The 21574-nt window shown below is 42.9% G+C and overlaps 1 protein-coding gene across 4 annotated transcripts in view; it reads right to left on the bottom strand.

The window, feature by feature from the left end:
- Nucleotides 1-517: 517 nt before the first annotated feature.
- Nucleotides 518-21574, bottom strand: part of fcho1 (FCH and mu domain containing endocytic adaptor 1) — a 40751-nt gene continuing 19694 nt past the window's right edge. For 2 of the 4 annotated variants that reach the window (XM_041229011.1, XM_041229012.1), the window contains exons 5-28: nucleotides 21361-21435; nucleotides 20754-20895; nucleotides 20098-20250; nucleotides 19065-19169; nucleotides 17657-17788; nucleotides 15683-15830; nucleotides 14991-15108; nucleotides 14698-14722; nucleotides 13902-13959; nucleotides 13182-13351; nucleotides 12708-12732; nucleotides 12525-12590; nucleotides 12043-12094; nucleotides 11484-11563; nucleotides 8710-9651; nucleotides 8181-8290; nucleotides 7727-7856; nucleotides 7066-7177; nucleotides 6499-6654; nucleotides 6241-6373; nucleotides 5234-5427; nucleotides 4165-4229; nucleotides 3447-3614; nucleotides 518-1217 (exon numbers count right to left, since the gene is read on the bottom strand). In XM_041229011.1, the coding sequence (XP_041084945.1) occupies nucleotides 1189-1217; nucleotides 3447-3614; nucleotides 4165-4229; nucleotides 5234-5427; nucleotides 6241-6373; nucleotides 6499-6654; nucleotides 7066-7177; nucleotides 7727-7856; nucleotides 8181-8290; nucleotides 8710-9651; nucleotides 11484-11563; nucleotides 12043-12094; nucleotides 12525-12590; nucleotides 12708-12732; nucleotides 13182-13351; nucleotides 13902-13959; nucleotides 14698-14722; nucleotides 14991-15108; nucleotides 15683-15830; nucleotides 17657-17788; nucleotides 19065-19169; nucleotides 20098-20250; nucleotides 20754-20895; nucleotides 21361-21435 (3388 nt within the window). In that variant the 3' untranslated portion in view covers nucleotides 518-1188. The remainder of the gene's footprint in view (nucleotides 1218-3446; nucleotides 3615-4164; nucleotides 4230-5233; nucleotides 5428-6240; nucleotides 6374-6498; nucleotides 6655-7065; nucleotides 7178-7726; nucleotides 7857-8180; nucleotides 8291-8709; nucleotides 9652-11483; nucleotides 11564-12042; nucleotides 12095-12524; nucleotides 12591-12707; nucleotides 12733-13181; nucleotides 13352-13901; nucleotides 13960-14697; nucleotides 14723-14990; nucleotides 15109-15682; nucleotides 15831-17656; nucleotides 17789-19064; nucleotides 19170-20097; nucleotides 20251-20753; nucleotides 20896-21360; nucleotides 21436-21574) is intronic. The other 2 variants (XM_041229013.1, XM_041229014.1) reach the window with 2 other exon arrangements.

Genomic DNA, 21574 nt, shown 5'->3' with positions numbered 1-21574 from the left:
ACCTGCAGTAACACTCCCACACACTAGGATCCAGTGTAGAGAAGAAGGGCCACTGGCTTCTTTTGCAGCATAATCTGCAGCATTGAACCTTCGTGAAAGATGTCTTGTATAAACCTCAAATGGCTGCCTAACATTTACCTGTCCATTCAGTAAAACTTAGCTCAGAGCAGTGAAGGCATATATTTTGTCTTTTCTGGTGGGGGTGGAAGGGAAGATGGTATAAATTTGTTCCCCCTTTTTTAGATTATATTTACATTTGGGATTAGGGGTTGTTTAATTGTACTAGTTCGAAGTTTGCTGCCTTTGATGTATTTTGTATATATTTTTTCTTTTGTTTTATTTTCTACTGTTTATAATTTTTAAAACTGTTTTGGATTACACCCAATCTAGTCTGGAGAAGAATGAACAGTCTTGTTGTCTAACTTACATTGCAAAAAAAAAAAAATTGTATTTTGTACTGGTCAAAATGTCTAATAAATTGGTGTAAAAAGTAAAGCTGAGAACAGAGTGTTTATTGTGTTTTTGTTTTTCATTTTTTATTTTACCAACACTAAATGGTTTCAGACTGATTACACTGTTGGTCCAAAACAAAATGAAACATGGCAGACAATCAGCAATTGTCAATCCTCCACACAATAAATCACACCTACCTTGTTCTGAAAGTTTCAATTTGTGATATGTATACAAAACAAACAGTCCAAAAGGTCCACTAAACTAGTGCATCACTTAATTCAGTTCAGCCTACTTCTCATGTATGAACAGTCTCCAAGGCACACAAGATCCCAACTGTATACAACACACACAAAAGTAATTACAAAGAAAACACAAAAAAGAATCCAATAATTACAATAAAATTAAACAAGCCTGGTCCGAAAGCTTCATATACACCTGGTCCTTTTACTATGTGCAGTTTCTAAGAGCATGTGTCCAACAGACAAAAACTCCAGGACCTTTCACCCTCAACAAGACTGGATTCCAAGAGGTTGAAGAAGGTTTCTTTTTTTGTTATAAAACTCTTCCATTTACATATCATCCATTGAGTCTGCAGAAATAATTTGCTGATACCTGATTTAAAATTGTAAACTCTTTAGCTTTTCCTTTCATCTGTGTCATTCTCGTGAAGTTTGATAGGGAAAGTGCAAATTTGTGCTTCTGGTTTCTCTGCAAGAGATGGTCCCTCCATCACTCTCACATTGAACAGCCAGCCATGTACTTTCCTACAGAAAAAGAAAAAACACAATTAAGCTGCATTCCGTTTCCAATTGAAGCTACTTGCACAATTACAGGAGAATGGAGATACAGTGCAGCACTAGGTAGCATTAATCTGCCATCTAGGAGGTTGTCTATGGTACTGCAACAGAAGGGAGAACCACATTATCAGATATTATGTTAGTCTACAAAAAACACAATAAGAGACTATATACAGTGGCTTGCGAAAGTATTGACCCCCCTTGGCATTTTTCCTATTTTGTTGCCTTACAACCTGGAATTAAAATGGATTTTTTGGGGGTCTGTATCATTTGATTTACACAACATGCCTACCACTTTGAAGATGCAAAATATTTTTTTTATTGTGAAACAAACAAGAAATAAGACAAAAAAACAGAAAACTTGAGCGTGCATAAGTATTCACCCCCCCAAAGTCAATACTTTGTAGAGCCACCTTTTGCAGCAATTACAGCTGCAAGTCTCTTGGGATATGTATCTATAAGCTTGGCACATCTATCCACTGGGATTTTTGCCCATTCTTCAAGGCAAAACTGCTCCAGCTCCTTCAAGTTGGATGGGTTCTGCTGGTGTACAGCAATCTTTAAGTCATACCACAGATTCTCAGTTGGATTGAGGTCTGGGCTTTGACTAAGCCATTCCAAGACATTTAAATGCCTTTTGGCGAACACCAAAAGTGTTTGCTTATTTTTTTTTTTAAGCAATGGCTTTTTTCTGGCCACTTTTCCGTAAAGCCCAGCTCTGTGGAGTGTACGGCTTAAAGTAGTCCTATGGACAGATACTCCAATGTCCGCTATGGAGCTTTGCAGCTCGTTCAGGGTTATCTTTGGTCTCTTTGTTGCCTCTTTGATTAATGCCCTCCTTGCCTGGTCCGTGAGTTTTGGTGGGCGGCCCTCTCTTGCCAGGTTTGTTGTGGTGCCATATTCTTTCCATTTTTTAATAATGGCTTTAATGGTGCTCTGTGGGATGTTCAAAGTTTCGGATATTTTTTTATAACCCAACCCTGATCTGTACTTCTCCACAACTTTGTCCCTGACCTGTTTGGAGAGCTCCTTGGTCTTCATGGTGTTGCTTGCTTGGTGGTGCCCCTTGCTTAGTGGTGTTGCAAACTCTGGGGCCTTTCAGAACAGGTGTATATATACTGAGATCATGTGACAGATCATGTGACACTTAGATTGCACACAGGTGGACTTTATTTAACTAATTATGTGACTTCTGAAGGTAATTGGTTGCACCAGATCTTATTTAGAGGCTTAATAGCAAAGGGGGTGAATACATATGCACGCACTACTTTTCCATTATTTATTTTTTAGAATTTTTTTAAACAAGTTATTTTTTTCATTTCACTTCACCAATTTGGACTATTTTGTGTATGTTCATTACATGAAATCCAAATCAAAATTCATTTTAATTCCAGGTTGTAAGGCAACGACATAGGAAAAATGCCAAGGGGGTCAATACTTTCGCAAGCCACTGTAGATCGTGCTCCTATGCCTTTGTAATTAGTAAACTACTGTGCAGGACTACTATAGTATTTTCTTACCCTTCCAATAGTAAATCGAGCCCATCAGTTCTGATTTCATACCCTTATTTTATTAGTTTATGATTTTTCATGCTTAATCTGATTAAAGACAAAACTACGCTGCAGCATTAGAAACTACACAATTTCTTCAAAACAATCTCTAATTTGACTTCTTGCAAACAGTGATTTCAACGATTCACTCTGAAACAAAAAGCTAAAACCGCAAACCATACAGATTCGCACCGATCCTCTGCCTGTATATGAAAATGCAGTTTCTGGGAAGGTTTGTCCAGCTAAAGTCTATTATCCACTCAAACTTATCAATTAAGGGTTTCCTGGCGCTTACTGACACCATTCAGTTTCTCCTTGAGAGTCTACAATGAAAACAGGTCCAGGAAGATAAAGGGCAGCGCGATGAATGAAGCAGCAGTAGGAAATAGGTGAATATCTGTCTGGCCTATGGTTGGCGAGATAAAGTTCTGCAAATGTACATACATTGACAGAGTGTAATACCCTTTATAGAAAAACCCCATTTGATGCCAGTCTACAGCTTGAAGCCTGTCGTTTCAGCCAATAGAAACATGAATTTCTCCACCAAGGGGATGGCATGTCACTTCTACACAAGACCTCTTGGTTCACCACTGGGGGTCTTTTCAAACAGACAGCCCCAGTGCTGGTGCCCAGTCCTCCCAGTTACCTGTGGCGAAGCGCTTTTTAACAAGAGACATGCGGTAACGCCCGCCCACCAATTCCAGGTCCACCCCAGACAGGGCTTCTCCCGAGCCCACGAACTGCACCCCCACGCTGGGGAGAGCCCCGCGCAGGACGTCCTGGCACTGCCATCTCGCACACACAGACCCGGCACCTGAGGGCGGGGGACGAGAGGCACATCAGTAGCAGCTACTGAACCTGCTCCATACATCACCTCGCAGCGATCAAGCCCTCATGCATAACTCAATTCTACAACAAACATTTTCCTACAAACAAATAATAAAACTGACTATCTGATTTTCACATGGGGAATGAAGAGGTATTTCTGCATCCTAGATATCTGAAGGCACATTTATAGGGTCATAAAGGTAAAGACATCTCCTTGTTCCCTAGTAGATGTATGTAAAACTCTGAAGTGATATCCCTGTTGCTGGGGATAATAATTCCTACAAGCCATGTGAGGCAGCAGCACTGCAGCTTGAACAGTGCCACTGACAGCAGGCCCATATCCTCGCCCCCCTCCCTCCTTATCAGCCTCCTGTGGGTGGGACCCGACAGACAAGCCAGTCCACAGCCCTGGCTTTCTCATGCTAATGCTGATATTTAAAGAGAGATAATGACACCCTTTTTACAATTAAATAAAAAAATAATAATCAGGAGAAAGGGAGTAACGTGGAATTTATTTTTGGAGACAAGGTAATTACCTTTGCCATCAGCCGTGGGAGAGATATTGTGCAGTTTCCATAGCAACCGCCGCTCCTCCGCGTTCCTGAGCACAGATAAATCTGTCAGTGTATTCAAACCGGCAAAACTGACACCTCAATATAAAAATTTGAATATGAACCAGGCGCTGCCACCTGCTTACACTGGGTAGTGAACATGGATAGTGCCCTGGCTCCTGGGGTCATATGAAGAGCCTGATAATGAACGTTATTTAAATACATTGGGAATGTAATGGATTACTGCCATGCGTATTATTGGGAGTGCTATGCTGTTTGTTGATTAACTAGCGGCATGTTAACACACAGGTTTCATTATTTCTGTCTATTTAGTCACTGCGTATTTGACCAGTAAAGAGATCTAGGTGCAATAACTCCACTCATGGTAGCAGACTAGCCCAGCCTTGTTCCCTTATCATTTTTGAATGACTTGTTTCCATATAAGACACAAACTTTTTATCGACACAGTGGTTCTCTTTTAAGAAGAGTTACTTAATCTGTATCAACATTTGAGGTGCAACCCCAGGACAAGCACAGATAGGGGGCTGACTCCGCAGTGCTGTAAAATGCTCTATAAATCCAGTCGTGGCTTACTAAGGTACAGGCTGTTCGGAACTAACCTCTTTGTGCTTAAAAAGTTAGAGAACACTAATCCTTTATTAATTTATACATAATAACGCAATATTAAAGTTTAAGTGAGTAGGTTAACAAAGCCAGCCGACATTTGCAGCTAATTCAATAATTTCCTATCATTATGCATCAGCTTCTTCTGTTTGACTGATGTGCTTTCAATAACGTGAAATGATTTCAGACTCCCACAGAGTAAAGCTGAGGAACACGAAGCCACTTTGGGTTGCTTAGAACTTGGTTTCAGGCCATTGCATGGCACAGCAGGGGAGACTTGGGGTTTGACACAGTAAAGCTGTCTACAAACTAGGTCTCCTGAAATCAGGTTTCAAGACACTGTTCCTGAAAAAAAAATGGCTTGGTGTTCCCTCAGCTGAAGGCATGGGAACTGGGGAGTTTCTTTGGTAGGCTGTGGCTCTCTGCTCACCACACTCCGGGAGGCTGACAGTGCACGTCCGTGGCAGAGTCCTCCAGAGAGATGACCACCTGGACGTTGCTGAGCTCCGTGGCGGGGGAGGCAGTGCAGCAGTGATAGTCCAGAGAGACGCGGGTGAGGGAGCCGCTGTACTGGCACCGAGCAGCTAGGTGGAGGGGGGCACAGCCAGGATCCTGAGAGGAGACCTGCAGCACAGTGGAACATATGTATGTATGTATGTATGTATGTATGTATTCAATTTTTAGTGCTGGAATTGAAATACTGAACAGTACCTTAAATGTACCATTTTACAAGTTAAACATTAACCCTTTCCAGTCCAATGTCTATTTCCAATGAGAAAACGGGAGCTTTTGTGTCTTTTCGTTCACATAAAGTCAGAAAAAAACAACATATGAATCCAAATTAACATGTATTTATACTAAAGTAATACAAAAATGACTACAAAAGATTTAGAAGTGAGTAGTTTTTCGAGATTTACGATTATACTGTATTTATACTGTATTCAAAATATCACTGTCCTGGTCACAAAAGTTGTTACTCTGTGATATCACACACATTTGCAGAGCTTTTTGAGATGTTATAGTAATAAAATAATGACTTGGATCGCATTATTGAGGAGTTTGGTGATAAAACGAGTGATCAGGAGAGGATTTATCAGTATGCACGACTATAAAAAATGCCATTAAAACATATTTTAAACAGCATGTGTAAAATAAACAGCGCGTGTGAAAATAAATTGGACCTGATGTGCCTGACGAGCGCTGAATAAATGGACTGCAAAGGGTTAAGTATTCTTTAATGAATAAGCAGTTTTTGCAGAAATGGTAATATAACAATCGCGTAAACAACTTAAGCACACCATTAACTCTTTACACCCATCTTCCTGGTTCTCTGCCACTAATTTTGACCTACTCTAGACCCTCTAGCCAAGGGGAGTACAAGCTAAGTTCTCTTTGAAGGACTGCTGTCTGCTCGGTAGTTTGGGTTCTCACACTCACCTGGTATTTGAGGAGGCCTACGTTGTAGTATGAAGCCTGGGGGTTGAGTTCCGCCTCTCTCTGGAGGTGGAGAATCAGAGCCTGCATGTTGAACCAGAAGTCTTTGGAGTCTGGATCACTCTGGGAAGGGTCACTTGGAAGAGAAACAGTTCACAAATGAAAATGTAAACAGTCTATAAAACATGTGAGCAACTATGACAATTAAGAAGCGCTCATCTTTTTTGTTGTAATGTAACTAATGGTGAAGACCACGCCCACCTGTAGAGGAGTTTCTGATTGGGCAGGAATTGGTCGACCCTGGACGTGTTCACCAATCGGAAGCTGAGGACGGGTGCGGTGGGGTTGGCGTTGAAGACGCGGGTGATTCCGGCTGGAAAGGACATGGTGAGGTCTCCTGTTATCTTCACCAGGCAGCTGGGGGACAAAACACACAACACTGCAGTGAGGCAGCCCAACACACAACACTGCAGTGAGGCAGCCTAACACACAATACTGCAGTGAGTTAGCCCAACACACAACATTGCATTGAGTTAGCACAACACACAACACTGCATAGGAACCACGGACATGACACCAACCCCAGGGCTGGGAGTTAGTTTACTCATAGGTTCACAGTTGTGTAGAAAATTCTCAATGGACATGCACACTGAGCCACAGTCTGATCCAAGACCTGCTCATTATTGGATTGCTTATATATTTATTGACAGACGAACAGGATAGAGAGCAGCCGTGCTTCGTGACACCTGCTTTTAATCTGCAATAGATGAAATGTTCTGAACTCTGTTGAAGGTGAACGAAAGTCAGGACAGTGAGAGGCGTGCTCACCAGTTCAGCTCTCCTCCCTTGAAGTAGGCGTTGATGTACTCTGTGATGGCAGCAGCCACAGGCCACGCATCCTGAGAGCTCAGGGAGATGGGGCTCGGCCCGCGGGACAGCCCTGCGAGGGCAGGAGGGGGGGCACAGGGTTAAACCAGGGGTCCTGAAGCCAGACCTCACTTTCTTCTCTAACGCACACACTTAAGAAACATACTGAAACTTTGGACAGTTGGCTCAGTAAGGCCCAGGAAGAATACTTACAAAACGTGTAATGACGGTGCATTGAGTTTTCCAATATATATATATATTTTAGTCTCTACAATGTAATACAGAAAAAAATTATAATTATACACACTTCCTACAAAAGGAACTGTTTTATGCTTCTCCCATGTTCTGCTGCGATTTCCTGGTCGCAGAAATCAGCAAAAAAAAAAAAAATCACATGATCAATGCGAGTTCCGAAAAGCTGCTGGGTGGAGTCAAGCAACGCTGCTCACCCCCGATTCCACCAACGAACAAACAAGAGCACAGGACAAGCTGAAAACAGTTCCTTATACACAGCTGTTGCTTCGAGAAGGACATTGCATTAAATGAATCTGCTAGCTCTCAGTCCTCCGGAGCAGTATATGAATATACCAGTGCAGAGAGGGAGCACGTCAGAGACACCTACCTCGAGGGGGGCTGGTGGGGCGAGGTGTGGGGGTGTGGACCCCCCATTCACAGGGGCTGGACGAGGAGGAGGAGGAGGTGGTGAGGGGGGGGCTGGGCTCCAGGAGAGGGGACGAGCACACCGACCTGGACTGAGAGACACAGACAGACACTTTCTCAGTCCCACAGATATACCCTGCTTACAGTCCCAGAGCTTCAGGATATAAAAAGACTGGACTGTGAAACAGTCAATCATGTCCTAACCTTTCTGTAAGTAAGATGTGTCCTTAATCCTCCCCTGGATAATCAAAGTCTGTTTTCGGTGGATGATTCACCACTTCATCTCCCTTTTTCCACCCATTTAAAATTAGTGAAAATACATACACACACACACACACAGACTATGTTGTATATATATATATATATATGTTTTTATTTATATGCTTGTCTCCATTGCGCCCCTAGTGGTCTCTTACCCGCTCGCAGCCACTAAGCCTCCCACCCTGGGTCCTCTTGGCTCTGGAGGGCCGGGGAGGTGCCACTACTGCCGTCTCTGGGCTGTCCTGTCTGGAGTTAGGGGGGGGGCCTGGGGGAGCAACACAATTAGGAAACTTCTGCTCCATTAATGAGGCAAATAATTATTATCAGCATTCTTTAAATGCTTCATCTCCATAAAAATTAATAAAAAGTCAGTAACACACCATCTCCACTACTGCAGTACAGTTCTCAATATCATGATAAAGTATGACTGTGATCCGCAGTATGCACGTGTGTGACATACATGAGGGGGAGAGGTGATGCCACACACCCCCAGATTCTGAAACCCTCATTAATAATGTGACGAAGCTTGGATAGGCACTGCTCTGATAATGGGAGAACATGTGAACGCCTCTGCTATATCCCTGTTGCCATGGATACCCATCCCCTGAGATGGGGGAAAAAAAAAAAAAAAAAAACCACAAAAAAAAAATACTTTCAACAAACAAGATTAGCATTTTTGCGTACCTGCATTCCGAAACTGGGAGCCTGCATTGCGGCTAGACGCTTCTCCCTCTTTGTCGGGGAAGCCTGAATTCCCCAGGCTGGAGAACACACTGAAGGAAAGGACCTCCTCCGTCCCTGAATTCCTCCTGGAGAGGACGGCTCCCTTGGGTGCCCGCTGCTTCCTGCCCATCCTGGAGCCCTCCACGAAGGGGTTCTGCAAGGAGTTCCAGCGCACCAGCTCCTTCCTGCCTGCTCTGGGGCCGGGGGTGCTCCGAGCAGGGTAGGAACCTGAGAGGCTGGACTGGTGCGTAGGGCTGCCCCGTATGGTGATGGAGAATGGGTCTTCAGGAGAGCCATCAAGGGGCAGCTCAGCCGGCTTGGATGAGACGGGCGCCCCGGTGTCAGAGGGGGAGCTGAAGGAGATGGAGAAAGGGTCTCCGTGCGACACTGGGGACACCCCGGCTGAGCTGCGGGCCCTGCCTTCGTGGGGAGCTCTAGGATTTGGGTTCCAGAGCTCGGAGCTGCCTCTTTCTTTAGGAGTTCGGTCAAAGTCAGCCAGGAAAGGATCACACTGTTTGCTGAGAGGAGTTCGGGACAGGCCAGGCCAGGAAGGGGGCTCACATTCAGAAGAAGAGGGGTGGCTGAAGGCAGCGAAAGTAGACGAGGAGAAAAAGGAGGATTCGTCATCCCCCGCTCCCCTGGGGCTCTGATTGGCCGGCAGCCAGCCGCCGGACTCCTCCGATAGGGCAGGAGAGGATGAAGAGGAGGGCTCGCGGAACACTGTCAGGAAAGGGTCGCCGGTTGAGCCCGCCTCCTTGCTCTGTGATGTCACGGCAGGCCAGGCCGCCCAGGTGCAGGGTTCCGGGGAAGGCCCGAGGGGCTGATGGGAAGGTGAGTCAAGCCCAGAGTCCTCCACGTTCTCAGGGGAGGAGGAGTCGGAGGAGGAGATGGTCGGTTTGGAGCCTGCAGAGTGGAGAAAGGGAAGGGGCTTCTCTGCACAACTCAATCATTATGGGTTTTTTTTTGCATTGGGGTTTTAACACATTTGGCTTGACATCTTTTTTTTCTTCTTGCAGAAAACAGCAAACCTACTTTGCACTAGCTGCCTTTAGGTCAATTCTTTGCCTAACCAAGAACCTACTGGGATCTGATATTAATGGGGTTCCTTGAAGTCAATTACAAACAAATGGCATTCTAACACATTCTACAGGGTGTCCCATAACACAGGAATCACAGGCACAATTGTTAATATCAGTTATCTCGCTTTCTTTCAGGTGTGAAATGTCTTGAAGCAAAGAGGAGTGAATTCAGATCATTTTGATGTGTGATGCAGACAGTGAAGTGTGTGGCTGTCTGATTTATTGCCTCTGATATACTGCATTTAAAACAACAATCAGAAAGAATAATATTATCAAATCTATAAGTCCATGACTCGTCTCCAGAGGTATAAGAGAGCTTCAATACATGTACAACCATCTACAGTAGCAGTATTTTTCCTGTTCTATTTGGCACATGTAGTGGGAGGAAAGGGGAGTGGGGACAAACTGGAATGTCAACTAGGCATCTTTTAAGATGCCTGTGCAGAAGGCTGTGGAAGAATGAAGGAAGCCAAGAAATTTCGTGCAATATTTGACCTTGTATTTACAAATGGAAAAAAAAAGAAGAAAAAAATAAAATACAAAATCTGGATTTTTAAATTTTTTTTTTAAAAGGCCATGTCAGAAACTATAAGCAAAACAGGGCTTTGAAAGGAGACAGTGGCAGAGGGTGTGACAGCACTGGAAGATTCCTGGATTTATTTAGATCCAAAAACTACAGCATCTTATTCCAAAACAGGCTGCTATTTGACATCTCGGAACGGGCCCAGCCCATGCTTGAAAAAGGAACACTATTATTATTATTATTATTATTATTATTATTATTATTATTATTATTATTATTTTAAGTGACATTTATTAAGGAATCCGATTTTGTTCCATTGTAGCTAGTAATATGGAAAATTAATAACATTTAAAACTTTAAAATTAAATATGTTACACTTTAACACATTTATGATCAGGGCTTCTGATTTTCGGTTTTAACCGATAAAACACCTGATAAAAAAAAAAAAATAATGAAATCGTGGATAGTCAATAAACACTGGAAAACACCAATGTCCCGCCTTCCGGGCTTGCATCTATCATTGATTCGTTCTGAAAACTTTAAACCCACCCCAACTACTGAGTGACAGCACATTCCAACATTTCTATTGGAGACACTGCTTATGAGATTTAAAACGAGATTACAATCAGGATGGAGGCTTGTTAGCAGGATTTAAAGCTGTATTACAGTTAAGATAGAGAGGATTTAAAACAGAATTGTGGCACAATGTAAATAAATGCTTTAACACAAAAACCCCAGAAGAATGTGCCCGTGACCAGAGGGATTTCATTGTGGAAGACAGCAAAGGAAAGAAGGTACAACTTAAGTGTGCAGGTACTGTCGAGTTACTGCTATGCATATTTTGACAGAAAAAAAACTCAAGCATTTTGGAATGTAACTGAAAAACACTAATTTCATACAGTACTTCAAAAACGAAAGCCCCGAAAAAAACTAGTGTGTGTATAGAACGGATGGTGAATACATCAAATAAACACTACGGCCCACATCTATATTTCACATGAATATTTCTGATAATGTTGAGACAACATTGAAATATTTAACATGCTTAAAGCGTTCCCAGATAGGTTTTATTAGCTTAAATGTCCTAAGAATTGCTGGTTTTACGTTGTCCTAACGCTGCCCCCCCTCTGTACCTGTGAAGCCGCTGTGTTGGAATGCAGATTCCAGTGGAGGCCCAAACAGAGGCTCAGAGGGCGGAGCTGCAGAGATCAGCCTTAGAGGAGACACACATTGAGGAAGCAAATAAATACATCTAAAAAACACACTCTACAGATGCTGCACCGCCTTGAAAACATTCACTGAAGTGGCAAGTGTTGAGACAAGGAGGCGTTTCATGTCATGTTGGACAGTCGGGTATTTTGAGGTTCTTAACATCACCACTCAGCCCCAAACGCTGGTGCCATGCCTGGGGTGGGCACTGGGGACCAGACCCAGATTAATTATAATAACAATTACAGCAGCATTACACGCTGAGATTACAATTACAAGGATACTGCAATTACAGTGCTAATTATGCTGCAGTAATAACAATTAGAATTCCAATTATACTAGAGTTTAAAAAATGACCAAGCAATAAAATATCACAGGTACAAATACAGAAATCAAATCAAATGAACCCCTTAGCCCAGTAAAATAAGCACTGCAGCGTGCATTTCAGCAAGAGCTTCCAGAAAGTGCTTCACTTGTATTTACCTGTTCGGCACTGGGCTGGACGTGCACCTTCGGTATCCATCATGCTCGTTACCTGGGGGCAAAGAATTCATTACCAAATAGCATATACTACACAAAATATCAAGTCAGATTACATGTCAATTCAACCATCTGTCTAATGTAAACATCGAGAGACAGCAGTACATTACACACACACACACACACACACACACACACACACACACACACACACACACACACACACACACACACACACACACACACACACACACACACACACACACACCACACACACACACACACACACACACACACACACACACACACACACACACACACACACACACACACTGGAATTGGCAGATGCAGTTATAACCATTCCAGGTTTTGCTGTCTTAAGACGCCAGCGCAGATTCCCGATGTGTCTCAGCTCTGGTGTGTCTCGATCAGCTCCATGACGCAGCAGCGCATCGTTAGTTTGTGATCTGGAAGGCGAGACTCACCCCTCTGGCTGCAGCACGTGTCTCGTTCGCCGTCAGACCGAACCCCGGTCATGGAGCTGGGGTTCCCTGAGACACAGAGAGCACAGCTTCAAAAAGAGCAGCTCTGTGGTTCTCCACCCATAACAGAGGCTTCACATCAATCAGATAATAAGAAAGAAAGAAAAAAAGCCAGCTCCAACTCACTTGAAAGGTGTCTCTTGACCGAGGCCTGCGAGGAGGGAGAAAAAACACGGATTACTTTCAAATATCTTAACCCGCCAACGGAAGCCATCAGTGGAAGTACTTAATAAGCCCCACTTTTAAACCATGTCTATTTGCTTTGTGATGGAAAACTGCACAATCCAATAAAACAAAACTTTAATAATAACGTTCTCAATGCACAGACTACATTACTAAAGTATAATATGTATTTTGTGAAGTCTAAACATATTTTTGCTTGATTTTAAATACTACTGTATCGAACCAATTAGGTCCGATATTCGAGTAGGAAACCGGTCTGCGGATTGCAGTCTAATGCACACAGACAATGACCCCCCTAGTTTATCAAGCAGTGGTTCCTAGCTCCAGTTCCTGCTGGTCATACACTCCTGGTTTCTAAAGCCATGCAGTTGAGAAGACACTCTGTCTCCTGGTTGAAATGGAGAAGCTCCCACCTACCGCTCGGTTGGGCGGCAGGGTCAGCGCCACCACGGTTGCCTTCAGCTCCTGCTCCGTGGCCGTGCTGTCCCGGCAGCTCTCGCTCGCGGGGGGGCGGATCTGGACGTGGAATTTCTTGGGCTCGTCGTCGAAGTCCGAGTCGCTCGAGTAGAAGTTGGTCTCTTTGTTATGTTTGGCAGAGTCAAGGAAGCTGAGCTGAACTGTGCCAGAACTGACAAGAGACAGCAAGAGGACTTCCCATTGCAGCTCACTCTGAGGAAAATCCTGGAATGGATCAAACTGCTACTCAATGGGAGTCTTACTGTGTACACACACAATGACAACCACACATGCCATAAAAAAAACAAAATTACTAGGGTATGTTCAGTTTTTTTCTCTAAGTATTTTAGCTTCAGGTACATTAAAATAACTACCATATCACACCAAACACACTTATATAACATCATTCGTGTACATGAACATGACCATCGAGGGAATGCTGAATCAAAAATTCATCCCACGGTGTCTTATTCTGACACGCTAATAAAGTCACAGATCTACATATCGATGCATTAGTCCAGTGGACTGCTGTTTTGGGAGTAGTCATTCCAGGACAGCTGTAGAAGTGCGCGGTTTAAGTGGCGTTCTCTTTCTGAGACCTGTAAGCCAGCCCAGCTCCTGTGTTAGGGGTCTGGGTTCGGGGTCTGGCACACCCCGCTGTTCAGACTGAGGGAAGGATATTGTTCCGGTTGACGTCGGCTCGGATTACAAACCCATCCTCGTCGACCTCCGGAGAGTTCTGGAGACAGGGACAGGAAGAGTTACATCATTGTGAATAAAAGGCAGGGGGCGTTCGGGTCAGGATTGAGGTCTTGCTACTAGAGAACTCAGGAAATAACAGAACTGCTCCCTGCCAATCCAGTGCTGTTGTGATGTTAAAAATGGTCATTGTTGCAAGTACATTCACTGCTCTCCCTTGCGGACTATTGAGGGTGGTGAATTTGTGAAGATCTTTACACAGTAATGTATACAGGGCTCCCTATGTTTCTCCTTTTAATAACTAATGGATACATCATGGTGTATTATATTTACAGCCTCTTCACTAATTCAGTTTGCTATACTTCAGTCACTTGTAGTTCAGATATAACTAAGGTGCACTGTACAGCTATGGAAAAAAGTTTTGCATCAACTACAATTTTAGGACTGAGACACAAAAAAGAAAATAAAACTACATGAATATAATTTAGATATTTTATTTAACTTCATATAAATCAAAAGGAACTACAAAATGATATCGCAAGAGTCTCTACCTGAAGCCATGATAGCAGTACAGTATTTCATGTTAGATTTCTAAATGTCACATTTTTCAATTTCTGTCAGTTTGTCGTGTAAGTATATGGAAAACTATAAAGTGGTGTGCAATTCAAACGTAAAGTTACTCAGCAAAAGGTGTTTATTCTATAGGGTGATGCAAAACGTTTGGCCATAGCTGAAGCACACTGAATTAACAGCATCACTAATACTTGGTGGTACTTACTGGAGGATCAGCTGCTGCAGAGTCCCTGAAAACAATGAAAACCGATCAGATGAGATCAAGAAGCTTTCTGAGACACAGTTTTTATTGAATTCATTCTGAAGAATCCACATCTTTACCTAGATCAAACCAATGCCTACACATGCCAAATTGTGCTGCACAATATCACGCATTCCTGATCATTTCTGAAAGCTGCAAGCATGCCGATTCTGCTCTTTTAAGGTCTCGTCAACTACAGTAATAAATCTATACTGATGATATTATTATTATTATTATTAATAACTCCTCCCCCTCACATGGAGCTGGGCTCCTTCTCTTTCTTGCTCAGTCCGGGGATGCGAAAGGTCTTGTTCCGGATCTTTTTGATCCCTTCCTGCAGACTGGAGATGCTGGATTCCTCGAAGCTGCCCGGAGCTGTGAGAGTGAGAGCAGCTTGTGGATTTAAGCAGCTAGACTTGGGTATATATCATGCAAAGGCACTTAGTTTCACAGAAAGACTAATTCAACACTTTCAGCATCTTGTACTAAACAAACAAGGATGGGCATAGACATTTATATTAGTCTACTGGGTTAAGAGGTCAGTTAGATCTGTATATAGATCTGCAGTGTTGATTAAATGCATTTCCTATTAATTTAAAACAAAGAGATCGGGAACACACTGTTAACTGATAAGCCCAAAAAAAACTAACTTCTCAACTGTGGTGAGTGAGCTGCACTGACCAGAACAGTAAAGCACAGAACATATTTCACATAGTGGTTTGTGCAGTCTGAGCAGATTACAATACACTTTGAGATCTTCTTGTTCGGTCAATTGGTGGGTATTTGGCTGCTGCTCGACATACAGAGGGGTATCACTCATATAATTAAATGAAGTTTTTCATATTAAATATATCTTAAAAATGGACAGCATGTGTATAGTTCTTTATCGGAATGCTTCATTTATTCATTCAACTGAAATCATCGGGCCCTGGTTTTGTCCCCACTGTACCTGGAGTCCTACCATGATGAGCCGCTATACACGCTGCAGCTGTGGTTGTGCCTGGCCTGTCTCTGCCAGTGCCCTTCTGATCAGAGAACTTCTGAATAAGATTATCAACCCCAATGTTCTCCACGTTCTGTTTGAATTCCTCGTGGACCTGCGCGAGTAAAACCAGGAATGCATCCGACAGGATCATTGACATCTCTCCATTTCAAACACACTCACATGGATTATACAGTAAAACAATCAACAATTCCCTTGTACATTTTCTAATACGTTTACCTGTGTTGCAATAAAACACCCTTCTTGTCCAATTTGATTAAGGATAACTTATGTAAGTAATACAAATGAAAAAATACTGGAGAACAAACATCTGATGCAAGCCTTGTGTATTTCAATTTGTCCTCCAATATTAACTAATTAAGTGTGACGCTAGGTTACTGTGGATTGCGTGATCCAAAGAGAGACACTAAATTAAAGTTAAAAAGTTGTTACACCGACACCAAAAGACAACACTGAGTGGATGAAAAGGTACAAGTACCCTACTAAATTGCACGATTACACGATTAAAAGGGGGGATGTAAACTAACTGATCGATCGGTTGGAAAAGGGCGAGAAGCTTTCAGAAATACTGATGAACTCCAGTGGTTTGAAAAGCAAGATAATAAAAATTCTGAATATGAAGTCTTTAATGCAACCACTTCTACATGACGTAAATTTGACACTAATGTATTTCTATTGAGTGTTACTTGTTCACTAAGAAGCATAAGGTTAAAAAAAAAGTGCAAAATCAACGTAAAATTTTAAATAATCTTTTCTTTTTTTTGCATTGTACAGTGTGCAATGCAGCAGCATGATTTATTCTGTGTTACTGGTTGCCTAAAGTGAAAAGAAACTGCGCTAGATAATTGATTTTACTACTGTACTGTATATTGTACAGACCTACTGTACAGATTTATATTTTTGCATAATGTAATGCGTACAAACTCTCAAATTAATCTGCTGCTCCCAGAATATGATGCATGCATATAGACTACATAATAAGAGGATGCTGCACAAATGTTGAGGTGCTGCTTTTATTTCTGGAGCGAGGGGGTGGCGAGTGAGTCACCCTGGAGTGAAACAGTGTGTGCCTGTACACCCAGAGAGGGGTACCACAGCTGCAAGGGAATGAAAACAGCCAGCCTTTCATGTGTGAATCAGTGGGATCTATAAAAAGAACTTAAAAGACTGTGGGGGTGGGAGTTTAACAGTAGGGTCATACCATAAAAATGTTGGAAATCTGAAACTGGAAGTCATCGATGTCAGAGTAATGGAAACACCGACATTCTTGTGCCACCAGATCTCTCCTGATAGGTTTGACCATCAAAAGGTCTTGGGCTGGACCAGTACTGATAAACTGATGTACAAACGGAATGGTCGTTATTTTCAGTTGTTCAGGACATTTTTAGGACTGGTTCAGGAGTCCTAGGACTGGTTTTACAGACGCTGATTAGCGTTAATCTTGGACTACCTTACCTGAAGTTACATTCGGTAAACTTTAGTAATAACCACACTTAAACTCTGACATACTGGGAACGTTTGAAGCCAAATCTGAAAGTCACTATAAAGAAACCCTCTTACTTGTAGAATTGACAGCAATCTGCGTGCATATACAGCATGTCATTGTATATGGAAAAGGGAGTGAAGAGATATCAAATAAAATTGGCCCGCACTGTACACAAGAACAACATCTATATTTGTCAGCATATGTTTTTTTTTTGACAATTTTGAAACTTGTAGGTACAATTCTGAAGGCTGGTTTCACATTCCTGATTAGCACTAGTCTTTGTCTACCCAATGTTAATGTAGGTAAGACAATTCAAGATTACTTCTGATCAGGGTCTGTGAAACCAGCCGGAACCGTATTACCAGTAACACCCCTAGTCTAAACGGAGAAGTGTGCATCTGCACCGAGAGGCGCACAGTGTGTGGAAGCCTCACCTGCCCCACTTGCACGTGCGTGTCCTCGATGGAGTGGGAGTACGACTTGATCAGCACCTTCATCTGCCTCAGGTGAGCCTCCTCAATCTCCTGGAACTTCTGCACACAAACCAGTAACCACAAAAATACCCACTACATCAGAGCGTTCCAATCCGGTTCACTGGAAGGACCGGAGCTGCGTTTCCACTGCCCTGAGATCAGCACCAACACCCCTCTCACTCTGTTGAAAGGAGGCTGAACCAGGACAGTACAGAGGGAAGGACTGTTACTGCAGGCTGGGGGCTTGTACAGAGCTTGAAATGGGCATGTTGGTTTCTGTGTAACTCCCAAAGGGAAGCGTTTAAACTTCTAATGCTGGCCCTACAACAGACTTGTTAGTTTTATGCAGCCTCCACCTGACTACATATGTACAGCCGTGGGCTGTATAAGGAAAAGACTTTGTATAAAAATTGACTAAGAAATAAATGGCGTGCATATTTTTGACTGCGGTTAAGATTTAGGCCCCCCCTCGATTGAAAGAGATCAATGGGGGCTGGCGCTCTTAAAGGACCATTTTGTTTCCTCTTTTGAGCACATGTGTCTAACTAAACTGTGTTTAAATGTGTTCAGTAAGAACAGAGGGCAGTGGAAACAACCTAGCAGTCCAGCAGGGTTCTCTCTTGAACCCGTTTCAGAGAAGCAGAGTGCTCCACTTGCTGTTTCAGGGGTGACTTGCGAGTAACTGAAGGGGGGCAGGTTAAGCACTTGGCATCCCTGATAGAGTCAAGAGAGAACACTGTCTTTTTTTCTTTTTGCTTCTGATCCTAAAAAATATAATAAATCCATTGTGTTAAAGCATACAGTTCTAGCCTTACCTAGAATTTTAGGATTGAGACAGAATTTAAAAAAATTAAAAAACTACATGAACATAACTCATTTTATTTAACATCATGTAATCAAGAAACTACAAAATAATATCCCAAAAGTCTACCAGAAGCCATAATAGTAGTTCATGTTAGATTTCAAAATGTCACCTTTATCAATGCTTGACTAAGTATACAGAAACTCAATATGTTAACGTCACATTATTCAGCAGGTTTCATTCGAATTTATGAAGTAAAATGTGCTAATTCTACATGGTGATGCAAAACATTTGAACAGTACGATATTCTAACAAATATCAGTCTGTTTGTGTGGTTACTATCAAAACTACGTGTTTAAATTTATAGGAAACAAAACACTAACAGCATAATGAAATGATATGAGGAGGTAAAATAGGGAAACAGAGGACAGTGCTTTTGATTTCAAGCCTATCCAAAGCTATTAAACACTCAATGGTACTGAATTTAGAAATACCACAAACAGGTTTGTCAGGGCAATAACCTCCCCGAATCTGCTCTTTCTCCTTATTGCTGAGCCCGCCCCTCACCTGTGCCGATTCGCTCATCTTGCGCTCAAAGTCTCCGCCCACTCGATTGTACTTCTCCACACAAGCGCTGAACGTCTCTGCTGCTTTCTTAGACTTGGCCTCTGCCTGGAAATCAGAGAGAGAGAGAACAAAAGAAGAGAGGGATTTGAAGTGAACTATAACATTTTAGAAGTGAAGTACTTAAAAAATAGATGGTGAGTAAGTAGATTCAAGAAAATGCACAGAGTCCTTTTCTTCAATCAGTTGCCAGGTTTATTGAAATATGCAGGGAGTCTGGTCCCAGGTACAGGACAAACAACACTCAAAATTACAATGTTTGCATGACATTAAATACCCTTCTGTATAGATGGTCCACCTCCCCTTTCTCTGACATTAACCAATGGTCAAGGTAATTTAATTTATTGTGTGAGTGTTAATGTGTGTGTGTCTGTGTGTGTGGTCTAGTGTGACAACCTCTGAACTTTCTTCACACTCCTGGAGACAAAAGGTCCATACATCTGCCTTTTGTTATCTCCTTGCGACCCCCATTGATGACAGTGGGATTATCTCTTTTGATCTATCTGAGTGGGATTATCTCTTTTGATCTCTCTGAAGTCTAGAGCCTGTTCCCTTCTAGTCCACAGCATTGTTATCTCGTTAGCTTGCAGTCATTGTTGGGCAGTTTGTAGACGCATCGTCTCTATCAGTGGTTAGCAGTACATGCAATTTGAACCAAACAGTCTGCTATCTGCAATATTAGTCTCTTTTCAGAAAAGAACACCAGTATAGCTCTGCTAGTCCACATGCGTAGCAAACCCCTAATCAATTCTCAATCCATGTTTTCCAACAAGAAGTAACTTGGAATCTGTTCAATTAAGGGTTTAGTTAAAGAACTGAGAGCTCAGTTGGAATGAAAACCAGACGACACAGGGGGTCCCTGAGGACTGGGTTTAGGAAGCACTGTAGTAGTATGTGCACAGTGTATATCACTTATAGGTCCATATAACCCACACTAACGAATCTAAACCTGTGTGAACGTGAAGGCAGCGCTCACCTTCTCCACCTCCTTCTGGTTGGCTCCCTCCTTGTGGAGTCGCTCGAGCTCCAGACACCGGCTGAGGTAGCTCTCCCTGGCCTTGTGCATGTGGCTGCTGGAGACCTGCATGCTCTGCACAGCCTCCAGAGTGCCCGTCACCTCCTCCTTAGTCTGGGAAAGAAAACGCAGGGCGGAATTAATCCCGACAGTGGCAGTCACACGACCCCTCCCTTAATCTGAGAAACTAACCAGAAACAAGGTTAGGGCACACGCACAGAGGTTTGTATCAGAAAGAGGTAGGGCACCATGACTGTTAGACCTGGTCATTCAAATACATTTCAGTAGGAGACCTTTCACTGTAAATTCATTATAAATTCCAGATTTTCGTTTGGAAGGATGTTGAGAATATTCAGAAGGTAAGACTCCTAGTCGAAACGTCAGTCAAGGACTATGCAACAGGTATGAATGTTATTCTGATAACATGTTCTAGCAAAAAATGATTTGGGACGTGTACTGCCATAGCACTTAATACCCACTCCTATATACGCACTCACAACCGTTCCCTGCACTGAAGTGCTATGGGGACTGGGTTAGGGGTGAGTGGTTGGCGGGTGTGTCAGAGTCGAGCTGTTTTTATTCTCTGCTGAAAGCTGCTCCACGGCACAGGGCGGTACCTTGCGGTGAACTTTGACCTGCTCGTCCCCGTACTTGTTGATCTCCCGGATGAGGTCGTTCAGCTTCCTCGTGAGCTCCAGGTGGCACAGCGCCAGCTTGTCCGAGGAGACGCGGAACACCTCCCACATGGGCGAAAACGTTCTGCCAGAGAGAGAGAGAGAGAGAGAGAGAGAGAAACGGGTGATCTTTGAGATCTGATAACACTTCACATTAAATACCTCTGGACTACACAGTAACTACATGCATGTCGTGTAGTTATAATGAAACATGCTTAATGTTGCTAGCATCCTTTTGTACACATGCAATTAAGTATTTCCAGTGTAATTACTGTGTCTAACCACATAGCCAATATAATTCTAGTGTTAGACACTATTACCAGTGTTTGTTTTTTCATTACTTTTATACTTGGTTGTACGTATTACATCACTGTATGGATGTGGCGCAGCATCAGATGACAAACATCATCCATTCCCGTGTCTGTCAGTACCACGCAGGTCAGCCTGAGCTACATTCTCCATATAAACTAATCTGGGCGAGTGGCTCTCGAGATACAGCCTTCGTTATCCACCGCTGCCTCCCCGGGGCCACAGAGGCTCTTGTACTCACCCGAGCTGGCTGCTGCTGCTCGCCATCTTGGACAGTTTGCTCATAGACTTGGAGTAGCTCTCCTCCACGGCAGCCCTGCACACACCAGAAGCAACAGTGCATCAGAACTGTGCAAGAACCGAGTACAGAAAAGTGCATGCAAAACGGCAAAATAACTCCAGGTCATCTTATCTGTTGCAATTTCACAGATCTTGCATTTTACATTATAAGAGAC

Source organism: Polyodon spathula, chromosome 26 (genome assembly GCF_017654505.1).
Source record: "Polyodon spathula isolate WHYD16114869_AA chromosome 26, ASM1765450v1, whole genome shotgun sequence".
Lineage (NCBI taxonomy): Eukaryota > Metazoa > Chordata > Actinopteri > Acipenseriformes > Polyodontidae > Polyodon > Polyodon spathula.
The sequence above is the reverse complement of the archived record's forward strand: the minus strand, read 5'-3'. Positions and strand labels throughout refer to the sequence as shown.